The 15,697-nt window shown below is 36.1% G+C and overlaps 1 protein-coding gene across 1 annotated transcript; it reads left to right on the top strand.

Annotated features, from left to right (window-relative positions):
• Positions 1-13,696: 13,696 nt before the first annotated feature.
• Positions 13,697-14,230, top strand: LOC149781917 (uncharacterized). The gene has a single exon (XM_089935028.1). It carries the CDS (start codon positions 13,697-13,699, stop codon positions 14,228-14,230), a length of 534 nt encoding a protein of 177 aa, XP_089791154.1.
• Positions 14,231-15,697: the final 1,467 nt, after the last annotated feature.

The raw sequence follows: 15,697 nt of genomic DNA, 5'->3' as shown, positions 1-15,697 counted from the left end.
CTATAGACATCGTATCCCCTTTCAAATTTCGCCAGTTTATTACCATCTAATATCTAACTTTCCCCATACATGCAAGGGAAACCCACGCGATTTAAGATAAGTTAACATATGCACAAAAGTACAGAAAGCCTTTCACATGGGGTCAGAGAACATGAGGGACTAGTGAAGTATATCAGGGCTATTTCGTATTGCGCTATGTGAAGTGGACAGGCCTGCGAAGGATCATGATAAAACCAAGGAACAGCACATGGGCACTCAAACATACAGATTAAAGGGAGATTAAAATACAACAATATTAAAATAGAATGGTTCCGTATATTCTAAATTATACTGAATAATCGCACGCACGTAAAGACATACAAACATGAACTATGCTTTCACGAAATGAAACCATAGCTCCAAAACTAAAATGAAGGTTCTTTTTAACTCACTATTTTGAGATTTGACCTTTGTTCTTTGCACTAGTTTTAATTTCGAGAGCCACCTTTACATAACGCTGAGAGACAAAATCACACGCACGTCACACAAACACACATGCTTTTATTTTAGTATTAATTGTTCTATTTTTGATAAATGATACTTGTCTCTCAGTAAAAGAAAAGGAAACTAGCGAAAAGGAACTCAAAAAAGGAAACACATGAGAAAAAAAGATAAAGAGGGAACGCTGTTCTTTTTCGAAACAGTCGTGATATATATATATATATATATATATATATATATATATATATATATATATATATATATATATATATATATATATATATTAGACATCAATAATTCGATTTTGGTCTACTACGCCAGTCCAAACAAAAACATAAGGAATGCATACAAACAATATCTCATCAAACATAGCAAATACATGACAATAGGAGTATCTCTTGGTAAAGATCACTTACGAGAAATAGTGTGAAGGAAACCGGCCATTGGCTGGTGCCCATGGAAGGAAGTACGAACCCCATAATCTAAACTCTTTAGAACTTGGTAGTACCAACTCTCCAAGTGTTTAGGGAAACCCCAATTCCAAAGCATATTTAAATAAATTGTTATTTCTAAATTGTTTTTGATTCGTTACGAGAAATACACAACAAGAACCATGGGGATCCGGATATATAAACATATAAAATCCTTTATACAATTTAGGACCAATTGGGGACTCCTCGTAGGTTACTAGCAAAATTAGCTAGGAGCTTGGGAGGGGCCCACATATCAAGCTTATTGTGAAATCAAAGTTCCGTTATATTTTGCAATTTGATTCATTTTATATCAAGGCGCATTTTAATCACAAGTGTCAAAATCTCACCACAGAGGACAACTATACATGGGCACAAGGGATCGTCCATTTATAGATACTGCAACTGAGAAACCAGGATGAATTATAGCCATTGCCTGTTATCATAATGTTAATTATATTAGAAGTCCATGCACAGAAAGTATTCCCAACTTCACATTGCTACAACATTTGTATAAATGACCCAGTAATAGAGATAAAGGTTCGTTTTGTTTTTGTTTTGTTTCGGTTTATTTTTTGTGGGGAGGGGGAAAGCATAAAATCAATAGAGTAAGAGTATTATTTTCTTCAGCATAATACATAATAACATAAAGTTTCATACTATTTCCCCCAATGTATCCTCCGTATAAAAATAATTTCTGATCTTCACCTATAAAAACAAATACAATATTTGTTTCATTTTATTGTCAGTACACACGGAAATGAGTTCATATGAGACATTTAATAAAGATATTATTTTCACATTTATCAAATTATGTTTAAGATTTATTTCATTTAGTAGTATATTAGACATTTTCGTCCGCGATTACTCCTGACATTTATTGATATTAGTAAAACGTGTGTGTTTTTGAGGAAATTATTTGACTTATATTGTATGTAAATCCTCTACCACGTTGTTTTTATTTGTGCTCGGAATCGTCGGTGATTTTCCATTTCTACGAACATAATTTCGAACTTGGCCATGCTAATTATTTTGTCCTCAGTAGCCACCGACTGCAGTTTGTTAATCGTACTGAGACTGCATGTACTGGCGCGAGAAGTTCAAAGTAAACACGCGTTCAAGAATGCAACCGAATCGAAATTAGTTTGCTAGCAACGATATAGCCCTAAAAATTACTCTGATTGGTTCACCTTTGATTGTTGTTGTTTCCGTGATTCAAGCCATACCAAGAACAATAGTTGTTGCCGTGGCAAGCCCGAGTATATCATCTACAACCAAACACACGCGTTTGTACTTCATGATGAACACAATTCTCTTTGTGATTCCATTTTGCAGTTGTTGTTCAACTTCAGTTATTTGTTTTACATTGGTAACATTGAGGGTATATCATAGTTCTTGTACTAGTAATGTAAACGCGTATTATAATTACGCAACAGGCAGACCCTGTCCGGACTCATCACACATACTGCTAACCAATTACCTTATTTTATTGGCACTGCTGTCGTTCGATCATAAAATATCTGTCTGAAGAATATGACACTTATTCAACATTTCTATGTTCTTGGGAACAAGCATTGCGTACATTGAAAATATACTGGTCGTACCCTTGTACGTTGTATTAAATTACCGTTCTCATTTTCGCCCAATAACTGTTACCCGAAAAAGTGCGCCATTGCTGAATATTAGTCGAGATCTGTTTTATCTCAGTTGAGTCAATGTTGGTGCAACATATTCGTTGGTAAATATAACCGTGGTGGACACATTGTTAAAATCCACTTCGTCGTTCCAGAAACAATCAATGAGTGACTTCGCACCTGGTGGTGCAGTCAACGATTGAGTGCTCTCGCGTACTAATGCGAATACTCCAAGGTGGCTTCGAGTTGGTTATGGAACATCACGGTGATATCTCTATTAGGCCCTTAACAAGATTATATTTGAGTGGGTAGGAGGGTCTGGTAATACCATTTGTTTCCAATCGATCCAGATCTTCATCCACGGATACGCATTTGAAAACTTTGGTTGTTATGATAGCTTGGGCTGATTTATCTTTCAGTACACGACCACTAAGACCTTTTCCAGTATTTGCTCTTCTGGTGGGGAAATATATTTATCTTCCTTAGGAGGCACATTCTCTTGCTGTCGTTGCCAATCAACCCCAAAGATTCTTCGCAAAAATATTTGAAATGTTTGCTATTTTTGTTTTGGTCCACTTGTCAAATCAATAGTGATTTGGGCAAATGCAAATATATCACAAATTTCTTCCCAAGAGCAATCTACGGCGATTCCAGGTTAACCTTCTTAAAAGCGTATTTAATAACAATTGGGTAATTCCTGATCCAGCTTGACCAACGACTAATGCGCAAACTGAGTATGGAAATAGTGAACTGTTTCCATCGGAACTATCCTTCGGGGCATTAGGTGCGGCTTGTGAAATGGAATCAATTAATTTCATTTTTAGTGATGTCCTTGAATAATACAATTATTGTATATAATACAGTTATGTCTTCATATTATGTGCGATGTTGCAAGAAACCTCGTACTTAAACCCGAGTTCACACATGCAATGGTAAAACTGCAATCATTGGAATTTGTGTTTGATGCAAAGCAAAAAAGTTCACGTATGTGAGCGGACGCCAAAGAGGTCTCACTTCCAGTTCTATCGGTGGACGCTAGAAAAAGTTTTAAAAATTACCAGGAACGCCATGGAATAATTATCCTAGTGAAAAACATATACCTGGTTATAATTACCGACATGGCCTTGTTTATAAAACATATACCTGGTTATCATTACCGACATGACTTTGTTTATAAAACATCAAATGATATCGGTCTACGTTTGATCTTATCCACGACTTGAATGCAAGTAATCCAACACTCCGAGAAAGAATCTCTAGATGGGTCATCAAAGTCGGCATGAAGGCCAAAAGTCTTTCACGTGGTTTGCAAAGTCCACCATTTTAGGTAAAATGCATTGTACAATACAACAACATGGTCATCCAGCTGATATCTAAATGATATTGCCATCTTCGCATTTTTTTTTTTTTTTTGTTGTTGACCAGTGAAGCTGCTGTTAAAAAATTAGCTAGAGATGCAAATGTTACTCATGGGGTTGCTTTAGCATGGTTGGCCAACGAAGCATTGTGGCAAATTTACCTACCGGTGCCAGGAAAACTTTCGACTATGCAAACATGTACTAATCAGTGTCGATATTGCCAGCAAATGTGACGAAACTGAGCCATTAAGCCTAAAAATTCAACTAACGTCACTGACGTACTTAAAGGTATTACGCACACCGACTATTAGCATGCCTACGGGCTATTAGAATGCCCACGATTATTACAAGTCGATCAAAGGTAACGCATTTTTTGGGAACTGTTCTTGTGTCAAGAAAACATGATGGGCGAGTTTGTGTTGGGCATGTCAATATTCACTGTAATCAAGCTACTCTGGAACTATTTAAAAGCATACTTGGCGAGCGGTTACTCGGACATCAGTAAACACACAAACTATCAATGGGATCTCATACCAGATCGCACGGAAGGGTACACAGACTTACATTGCTCATACATGCTCTAAACAACGAAATCATGCATGTAATCGGGTTAAAACTAGCTAATGATATTCGACAAAAGACTGCCACGGAAGGTACCGCATCCATTTCACAATCACTGCCGTTAGAACCACATGCAAATAATTTTGTTCTGTATTTATATGCACAAGGAGAGTTAGAAGGTGGTCATTGTCGCGCTATCGACAAAATATATTAAATTGAATTAGGTATTTATAGTTTTTAAAACTATTGATTTTTCTACGACAACCAATGCATTTTTTTTGGCATCGTCACCGAGTGGACCAAAGCTTCCTAGCGGGGCATATGTGAGACAGGAATTGCAAGTCGTTACAGCGAATACGGAATTACAACCAGTATATATTTTATTACGTTAAAGTATCAAAATCAAGGTGATTCACAATCGCATGATAACCAAACACATTACTGATAATTTCCTCGGGCAATATGCATCGCTTAGTATCAAGCAGTTACAATGTCACTCTGGTACATTGGTAAACACTCATGCGATTTTTCTCTGACCTAATCATATTTGCTATAAGTGTGAATTCATATCGCTAACGAAGGCATTCCACATACATATCATGGCTGAATTCTTTTTGCACAATAACACGTGGAACACCTTTCGCCTTTTTAATTTTGTTCGTTCCCACCACAGTCATATTCATCTAAGGTCGAAGTCCGATCTATTTATTCTTCGATTGGTTAACACGAGAATTCGTCTTTGAATTTGCTAAAAACCTTTTTATTTGTGTTACTACACAACGGGAGTTCTTTTGATAATCGTTGCTGTCACTTTCGTTTACGAGTGCGCCTGATGGGATATCTGAATAAACGGCGAGTCGGTGTCAGTATAAATCATCTTCACACGATCCTGGTAAAACGTATTCATTTTATCATAAAAAGTTCCAACATGAGCAGACTGGACAAGCCAGATATTGAGAGCCAAAAATAGATTGGTTTTCACAACTTGTGTTTCTCTTTTTTATTACGAACGGTATTAAGTCCACAATCAAATATCTTTCGGGACTCAAATGCTAAATCAGCAACAATCCTTTGAAGCCTATTTTGTTCACTATCGCGAACAAGGTCGATTCGAAATCATTTCCGCAAAGTTTCATTGTTTTGAAAATCATGGAATTATTCATGAGTTTAAAGAAAATCTTTATCCAAATCGTTTGAGGCTTGGGTGCGAAAATTATTATTCATTTGAATAAATTGGGTTGCCCAGGCTTTTTAACATAATCCAAGCACTCGAGGGAATTTAATTTTCGCATACCTAATCGCGAACACAACTGTAAAGTTCGTATTTTCACCATATAATTGGTTTTGGTCCTGAGATTTGGTACATTTAGTAAATTTACGTCCCGATTCTTTCAAGATTATGCACAGATTAGGTGAAAACCACTCACCACCAGACAATAACAACGCTTCTGTTGATAATGGATAATCATTATGGTGGTAGAAAATGTCTTCAGGTTAGTCTAAATCAGCTTCAAAGACATCTTGGTGGTTGCCTTTGTTGTTGTAATCGCGTACGTGCTTTCTATGTCAATACGTGCGGGGTCAGATTACGAAAACCCATCAACAGGTAACTTGTTACATAAAGATTATAGATATTAAGATACATTATGTAAATGCCTGGGGCAGTGGGTTCATACTCGTCTATGTTTTGGTTGTTAGTACTTGCATATTGATGTTATTGCTATTACACCACGAAGTGAGCGCTCGATAAACAGACGCATATCAATATGAGTCATCATTTCCAGCTTGAATTTTGCTTTGATAAAGGCGCATCCCAAGTCATTCGTGGTGACGAGAAGTAATGTGCAGGGTCAAATTTGTACACATGTATAGCCCAGTCACGATATTTTTCAAATACATCAACGAGTAATAACACATCGGCGATTGCTTGCATTATTAAGTGGCTGTCATAAAACACTAAAGGAATTTTCGTTTGACCTGGTTTAATTCATAATTGTAAATTACATGCGCTGTGTGCAGCTCCTTTATACACACCAGTGATATAACTTTGACCACGAACTTTACTTGCACTGTCAATTTTATTAACTGGTGCGATCACAAATCCAACAATGGGTGGCCTCAGAAAACTAACGAATATTAACACTGGTCATAATCATGTCAGGGGGGAGCGTAAAGCCGTTGTCCTATCCGCTTTGCTTTTACTTTAAGCTATTTAAAAAAAAAAACAAAAAAAAAAAAAACATGTTATTCGATTCCACATCATAATATTGGTGACTCAGTTTGCCCATCAAGTCTGACAGTGAAACAAATTCCGATGGGATTGTTTCAGCGACTAATGTTGAATTTGTTTTATTTATTTTTTTCAGACGTTGTTCGTTAAAAGGAATGGTAAGGCAATCGAAGCCAGCATAGCTTATATAGGGTACTTTTATTTTTTGTTGCACCGATGTAAATTTCAAAATGTTTTTACCATGTTCAGGCATGACCGTATGCTGATTTTTTCACCATTAATTCCACTGCTATATAAGTCATGTTCGTTAAGCAGTTGTTGAGTGATGAATTCATGCATGCAACGTTTACATGGAAATTAGTTGCCCTTGTACTTACTACGGTGATACAGCATTAATGGTAAATTCTTCATCGACACATAATGGCACATCGACTCTGAATCCTGTAACAATAGCAGATAAATGCTAAATCGCTTGCATGTATATGGTGATAACTAATCATTAGCATATCTTTATTCCAAACAAATACATTTGCAGTGATATCAAAGTGGAGTTGTTCAAATTTGACTATATCATTAACTTGCACAGGCAATTCAGTTTTACTAAAATTAGGTCAACTTAAGTATTGCTGGTATTTTCGAGGCTGATGTGTACGATCACTCGCTTGATGTAACACCGACAAAATCTCCCCTTAAAAGAAATGTTGTCATCATATTCTACGTTTATCACTGGTCGTGTTGGAATACACTCTGGCATTGGAATATAACTTGTTCCTCGAAATGGTTGACATGTTGAAATAGGTATTTCACCTAGTGAACATCTCTGTCAAGACTCAATCCTGGTCAAGTCTTGGTGTATATTTCCAACACGTTAAGAATCTTTCATCATTGGTAATATTAGTATTGCTACGTTTTAGGATAATACAAGCACCGCTACAGTGTTGCGATTTAAAATCCATTCTTGTCTTATAACTTTAAATTAAGTAGAATAAATAAATGAGCATCAAAACAACTTTCCGCTGTAACTCCTCAGGTAGCAGAGTGTTGTAGCACCGACATGAATTGAGGAGTCATAATTTTTTAAAATGTTCGTTTATCTTTAACTGGCTTTGTATGCTTGGAGAATAATTGCCACGAGATTTTCAAAATTGCATTTTTGTCCCTCATTACGCATAAAGGGTGTCAAAACTAGTATTGAATTATACGACCCTTTGCTGTAAAATACTTTTCACCTTTGAAAATAATGTGCAAATGCGGGGCATCGTATTTTAACGAAACACGTTGACAATGCACCATCAGCTGAATAGTATTATCAAATAGAGTTTTGCGCTTGAAGATTATTTTTTAAATTAGGTATTTGGCCAAATCAGTGCATGCTGACTGTGCAGCAATTTATCAAGAAATATTATTCCAACGTGTAAATGATTGCCATTAAAACAATGGCATGCGATGACATCAAAATGATATACACTTCTTGTATATTGACTCCATAGTTTCGGCGCCTTTACACGAAAGTCTCTTGCTATAAAATTCATTACACTGTGGCATTCGTTTAGGCTCTTGATTTCATATATTAACACCAATAACATTTCTCTAACTGATCTTTAACATCTGCTACCATATTCACCTGACATTTCAATGTTGTTGTCATCATCATTCGTTTCAATGCCTATATTTGATGTTAGCCCCTTTATTGATTTCATCGATTTTTTTTCTGAAAATATGGGCATAATCTACATCGATTCTGTTCCAAGAAAATGTCTAAATAGAGGACTAATTTTTCAAGATGTTTCGGATTGAGTTCAAAAACTCATAAGTATCGTTTGGGTCTCTATGATAAATCTGTATGACTTATTCAAACGCAACAGTGATTTGATATTTTCTGTAATCTTCTGGCAACAAATAGCAGACTTCTGCACAAATTCTATCCAAATTATTCATTGTTTATTTGTGATTTTCTCGCCATGTTTATAAAACATTATCATTCATCAATACACAAAATCTATTGCAACTGGCATAAAGTATCCACTGCCAGTTTAATAAGTAATATGTAACAGCATGAAATATATTTCTGCTACATTATGTAGTGACGATGAATAATACAGCATAAGTATAGAATTTTGTGTAGTATAGTCGCAATCAGTAATATAGGCCTGACTGAAACCTTTTTCAAGCAGATCATTATCGTAATAAACGTTAATTTAGTTCTGTCATAATGAGGATTCTGTAGTTTACTATTATAGTCCACCGCCTTCTTTCCCCATAAAGATATCTTGAATGGTCGCATATTTATCACTTACACGGATTATAATCAGTTGGCTGTGCAGACACAATTGAGCTTATACCAATACAAAATGAGGGATAGGAGTTAGTGGCCTATACCAGCCATAATCTAGGTCCAAAAGTCATATTACTACACTACAAACATTATTTGTGAGTTACATATGCCTCTCCTGCCTAACGCCTCTACACCAAAAGTAACCGATGTTTCTCCCCAAAAATGTACATAAATCTATTATAAAGCCTTAGCACACATGAGTGTTAGTCAAAATCTTTAATCCGGTGAACATAGTTTGCCGATGCTACATCCGTTTGCTCGAGGATAACATGTTTTGGGCTTATCCCCCTGTGAGGGAGTTAAAGGCCAAACATATACAAATTGCACATACAGTTGCACGTTTTAATGTGTTCTTACAAAACTTTATACCTGCAGTCATAAAGAGAAGTGATGTAGTATATAATGGGCTTTTGGTTACAAGCCCTGTGCCAATATCGGAAAGTGTGGAATAGTTTGGAGGGGGAAGGTGGAGTATATGTAATAAATAGCTTGTGGAGCGTGAAAGTCCGTCTAGTTCTTAGTTTTCATTATCTTACGATTTTATTGTAGCAACTTGTGTACACAATGTTTATTCAAACTGTTCTCTGCCCATGACAACGGATCTGCCGAATTTGCTTCTATACAAAATGATGCAAACATCTAACAAGGAATTTGATCATATCTGAGATTCAAGGTGGAGGATTCGTCCCTGAGCAGAACTTTCTACTTCTGCACAAGCAAATGGGGTATTTGAAAACGATTACGATTAAACAAATTACGATACAGCAATGAACAAACCAAACAGGCATCTCTTTAATTAAGATTAAATTCTGGGAAAGTGTCCTCAATTCCAGGTTCTGGTAAGTCATGTTGTATGTGTCGACTGTGTGTTGGGTATTCCGCCAACATTCAAATGATAGCAAATTTAAATGGCACGAATAAGAAAACATGACCATCGCGGTACTGAGTGATGTGTGTCGATATAAAGTAGTATATCATAATTCGGACAATTCAAAAAACGTAGTCATGATTAATCTTATAATAACTTTTTTTATTAAAATTCTCAAAAGTGGCTGAAACCACTATCTTAAGAAGTACCTCAGATGTAATTAATATCCACTGGTTAACGTTTAGTATTAAATGGAGAAAAAAAGCAAGCATACTCATGACCACACGGCAAAATTAAACGTTACTTTTTCTGCTGATCTCTCTCTTTCTCTCTCTCTCCTTGCTGACAACATGCACTGATCTTTAGTTTACTCATATATGACTACAGGTACTCAAAAATGAACGCATAATTTGGAATCACGGATTTCAGTTTTTGAAGGCTTGGAGAGCTCGTTTAAAATATGTACATTTGACTTAAAATATATTAAACCATTTTGATATATTTGAATCAACAATGTTTATAATATATATTATTTATTTGATGAGATACCTTATAAAACTAATTCAATATATATTGGGAACTTTATCAGATATATATATTAAGGTAAATGCCATGTTTCTCCTCAATATCAATATTATTGCGTGATTGAAACTTGCCTCCTGCACTGCTATCTATTTACAAAATGATTTTTAGTAATATTTTTGGGAGCTTACAATGGAAAGTTGGTTTCAATAATTGCAGAAAGTAGTTCTAGATAAATTTGGAGATAGGGAGATATATCTTTGCGGTTTCGCTTCTTTTAAATTTTGACCAAAACATTTCCTCTCCGTAACATTGACCAGTGAAACATTTTACCAGACAATCGTATGGCGGATATCTCACATAGCCACATAGCCAACACTTTTCAGTCTCATGTTTTCAGCCATGCTCACAGTATTGCCTTCAGAGATGGTGACGTGGAATTCGGCATAAGATGCCGAATTGGTGGCAAACTGTTCAACCTGAGGAGGCTTCAAGCAAAAAGTAAGGTCATGACAGACATCGCCAGAGACGTGCTATTCGCTGATGACTGCGCCCTCAGACTGAACAAAATAGTTAGAATCGAAATTATGATTTGAAAAGCGATAACTATTTGTAAAAATGTTGTTTGCTTCAACTTTGTTTACATAATCGCCTACATTGAGAATCCTTCCTCATGTTCGTGACTCAAACCTGCTGTTACGAAACTTAATTGAAGCATACCTTAACAGCGAATAGGATGGTAAACACAGTCAATTCAAATTCAACTTTTAAATCGTGGGTGACCTTTGATCTATCTTAGATTAGATAAAATCGTTCCGAGCTTTGTTACCCGCTAAATAAATTGTATCGTGACATAAATGTGTCATAATGTGAAAGAACTGTAATTTTAAAAATATGTACGAACATGGGAAGGTTATGCATAGTAATTTGTTTATATATACATAATCAGGGTGGTTTACATAAATGTTCCCATTTTTATCAAACAAGTGCGTAAACCTACGGTTACTGAAGATGTCTATCCATTTCATCAGTAGTATAGTGAATCACGGTAAGTAGTACAAAATGGTAGTAGTAGTAGCAGTAGTAGTAGTAGTAGCAGCAGTAGTAGTAGTAGTAGCAGCAGTAGTAGTAGTAGTAGTAGTGGTAATTTAATCAGTAGGACCAGCATGACCAGTGATATTATTATGTTTGGTGTGAATTATTCGTTTTTTCTTTATATAAACATGCTTTTGCAGAAAAGAACAGTAGTACCAGTAGTATTTGTCTAGTAATAGTCGTAACTGTAGCTGCAGCAATACATACAGCGCGGTAAGAAAGTAGCAGCACTAGTGTTTATGATGGTTGTATCTGTGATGGTAGTGGTGTGGCAAAGTCAGTATCAATACCTTAAATAATAACAATAATGACGAATGCTGTGACAGGAAAATGTATTTGTAGTTGTGCATCGTCATATTTAATATAGTAGTAATTTAAAGCAAACAGTCACACCTTATGTGTCTACCGTGAAGCATTAATTAACTAGATCAGAAGACAAATCCAGGAAATATGCACGTGCTACACGGTATAGTCACAATTGGTGATTTGCGAATTAAAAGAGTAATGGTTGTTTGGAAAGAGTTATTTCACGTTCAGTAGGACAAAATTTCTGCCTTGAGTAATCTAAACGAAATTATACTTTGAAAACGTCACCTTCATTAGATATTGAAACAACTAAAGACACTAAATATCATAATGATATCTGCTAATGCAAATGAAACATTTCTTCTGAAACATTTGATTACGCGTTCTGCTTCGTCAAAGTTTGAATTTTGAGCCCGAATATTTTACAGAGAGAGATAGCTCTTACAAAATCTGCATTCATCTGGTTGGTAAATTGTACATGAGTATACTACCATGTGTAAAGCTATTTAGATAAATACCTCACATCAGTCTCACGGTGTATGGAATTATACCCGAGAGCGATCTATGTGGGGTGGCGGTGGTAGTTACATATTTTCTTCATTTGTTGATGTATTGTTAATTTCTAATAAGGAAATATTACAGCATAATGTTTGAAAAGAAATCAATTAATACATGAAGGCGTGACTAAAAAGACTGGACAAAATATTGGCCTTACAAAATATTGACCCCATTCGTCCTATCATCGAGCAAGTGCAAGGTATTGTAGTTATAACCAATGCTAAAATGATTTCCCAGGGAAAAGAGATGGTATCGCACAGAATTGTATCACGTGATTTGCTCAGTGATTTGCTCAACGTACTTGCCGGTGGTCTGGAATGCGAGCTACATGGCCGGTCCATCGCAACTGTGACTGCATCAGTATGGTCTTGATTCTGGGCAGGCTTGCCTGCCAAGTACATCAATATCCGGGATCCTGTCTTGCCACTTGATGTTGAGGAGTCTTCTGAGACAAGTTTTGTGTAAGTGGTTGAATTTCTTCGCACTGTCTAGGTTTAACAGGCGTACAGTAGTTTAGGGAACACTATCGTTCTGTACACCTTCGGCTTTGTCTGAAGACTAATACCTCGTCTGTTTCAGACAGTGATGTTTAGTCTGCTGATGGCTGCGTTGGCCTTTTGCATTCATGCAATTAACTTCGTCATCGATTACGACGTTCTGTGACAGCGTGATTCTAAGATAAGTGAACCTGTTCACTGCGCTCATTTTGTGGAAGTTTACTGTAAGGTTTAGCTCAGAATAATGTTTTCCTGGGCATAGCGGATACATTGATTCAGTCTCCTTTCTGCTGTGCAAACATCTGAGAACTTGTTGACGCTGCATTGCACGTCAGCTTCAGAGCCAGCGTTCAGTGCGCAGTCATCAGAAAATAGCACGTTTCTGACGATGCCTATCGTGACCTTAGTTTTTGCTTGAAGCCTCCTCAGGTTGAACAGTTTGGCACAAAGTCGGCATCTGATGCCGATTCCCACGTCACCATTTCTGAAGGCAATACTGTGAGCGTGGCTGAAAAAATGAGACTGAAAAGTGTTGGCACCAGCACACAGCCTTGCTTCACTCCGTTCGAGACAGGAAAGGTTTCAGACACGTCACCATTGTACTGGACTCTAGCATCCATGCCGTCGTTGAATTCCTACATCAAGGTGATACGTTTCCATGGGCAAGAAAGCCAGACGAGTATCCATCATACACCAGTCATTTGCCACTGAGCGTTATTTCATGGTCCTTAATTGCGGTTGTGCTCAGATTCAGGTATGCAGTTCTTCTGAAATACGTCGCAATGGAACTAAATGAACTGGAGTTTTTTGGTCCCAATATTTTAAAGACCACCGTCGCGCTAGCCGAGATTGTGTTTTTGCTGCTACTATCATCGCATCAAGACGCGAAACCTGGGAGTTACAGAAGACGGTACATAGATGAATTAACATGGACGATATTCTTTGATATTCTTAACTGCGTGGATATCACGGAAATTCTTCTCCAAAGTGAGGGCAGATATTTATTTATTCCAGGAATGGATAACGTCATTATTACATTTTGTTGCCTGAATTTTCTCGTCTCTACTATCCCACTTATAACGCTTTCTCAAACTAATTTCGGTGAGGAGAAAGTCTCGCACAGACTCGTATTGATACACAAGCTGTTTCTAGCATACTTAGTGAATCTCCCTCTTCTAATAACAAAAATGACAATTTGGCATGGCAGTGGTAGTGCTGCTTCTATTTTCTCACTCAAAAATATCACCATCATCTCAGTGATATCATATGGAGTTTTTCAAACATTTCCACGAAAAGGAAGAAACATCAGTCTGTAACTTTGATGGCGGTGACGGTTGTTGTGTTAAAAATCGAGTTTCTAGAGATAATTACTGACGCTATGCTTGGACGATCGCTTTCACTACACGAGCTTGTACAAAAAAAAACTTTGATAACTCAGACATTAAAACAGACATTACTTGAAAACGTGCTTATTTCTTGTGTAAAATATTATATTGTCTTCGTTGCTGGAAAACTATAAACTGCTAGAAAAAATGGACCCAAAAAGCATAGGTTTTAGACAACAAGGAAACCTATCACTGACTTTCTTTTATTTCTGAAGAAAACAAGTTTCCGACGAAGTGTTGCAAACATTGACTTGTGTTTAATTTTCGTGGTAAGAAATTCTATCTTGGAGTAAAATGTAATTATTTATGTCATTCTTTAAGTTAGTATCTTTTGTCATTGAGTTATAAGAAGTACTGTACATTATGAATTAATTATTATTTTAGTTTTTATTGAATTATTTGTAATTGCTACATAAACATTTCTATGCCAACGTTGGGGGCCTTAGAAGCACCGTTAACAATTTAGGAGGAAATATAAATATATGAAATATCCACAATAGTGGATGAAACGTACCAGATAAAACTAAACCTAGTATAAACGTGTCAGACGTTTTTTGGGAGAGAGTGGGGGGGGAGACACAAAGGGAAAATATGTATACATACATACATATATATATATATATATATATATATATATATATATATATATATATATATATATATATATATATATATATATATTACATATAGTATTTTCATACATAGAGGAGCGCTTTCACTACACGAGCTAGTACAAAACCCTCGATAACTCAGATTAAAATCATGTATTACTCAAAGACTTGATCAGTTCTTGTGCAAGAAATTATTTTGGCTTCCTTCCTGTGAAAATATAAACTGCCAATATCTCTTGCCAATAGTTTGATTCCGCATAGTTTTGAGTTTTCGTTTTTCTAGTGCCTTCGTTTTCTTCGACTAGTTTTCAAAACAATATAGTACTTTGTAAACTCATTCGTGCAATAGGTATATATGCAAATTGTATTAGACGGTAGCAACTGCTTGTCTGCACATATATTTGAATATTATAGTGGTCATTGATTTAAAAGTTGTTAATTTGGAAACTTCCCGACTCCCTTCTCATTTACGCCATATTACATCCTTTTCCTACTCCTCCTTCTCGTCGTGTCTTAGGCATTAGACAACGAGGAAACCCATGTCTCGTTTTGATTTCCGACATAATGTGGTAACTTTAATTTATGTTTCATTTTCTTTGCAATTGATTCTATCTTTGAGTAAAATGTATATTTCTAGTTCATACTTGCAAGCGGCACATTTATTCATTGAACTATAAAGAGTACGGTACAGTATGAAGTAATTATTATTTTCAGTTATATATAAGGAAATATGAATATGAAATATCCATAATAGTGAATCGAACGTACCAGCTAAAACTTTAGATAG

This window comes from Sinohyriopsis cumingii, chromosome 15 (assembly GCF_028554795.1).
Source record: "Sinohyriopsis cumingii isolate HCF-2022 chromosome 15, ASM2855479v2, whole genome shotgun sequence".
In the NCBI taxonomy this organism is placed as follows: Eukaryota; Metazoa; Mollusca; class Bivalvia; order Unionida; family Unionidae; genus Sinohyriopsis; species Sinohyriopsis cumingii.
This window is presented reverse-complemented; position numbering and strand designations above follow the sequence as displayed.

Excerpts from the sequence above, each read along its gene's own strand:
- LOC149781917 (XM_089935028.1), top strand. The coding sequence starts at position 13,697 with ATGGAACTAAATGAACTGGAGTTTTTTGGTCCCAATATTTTAAAGACC.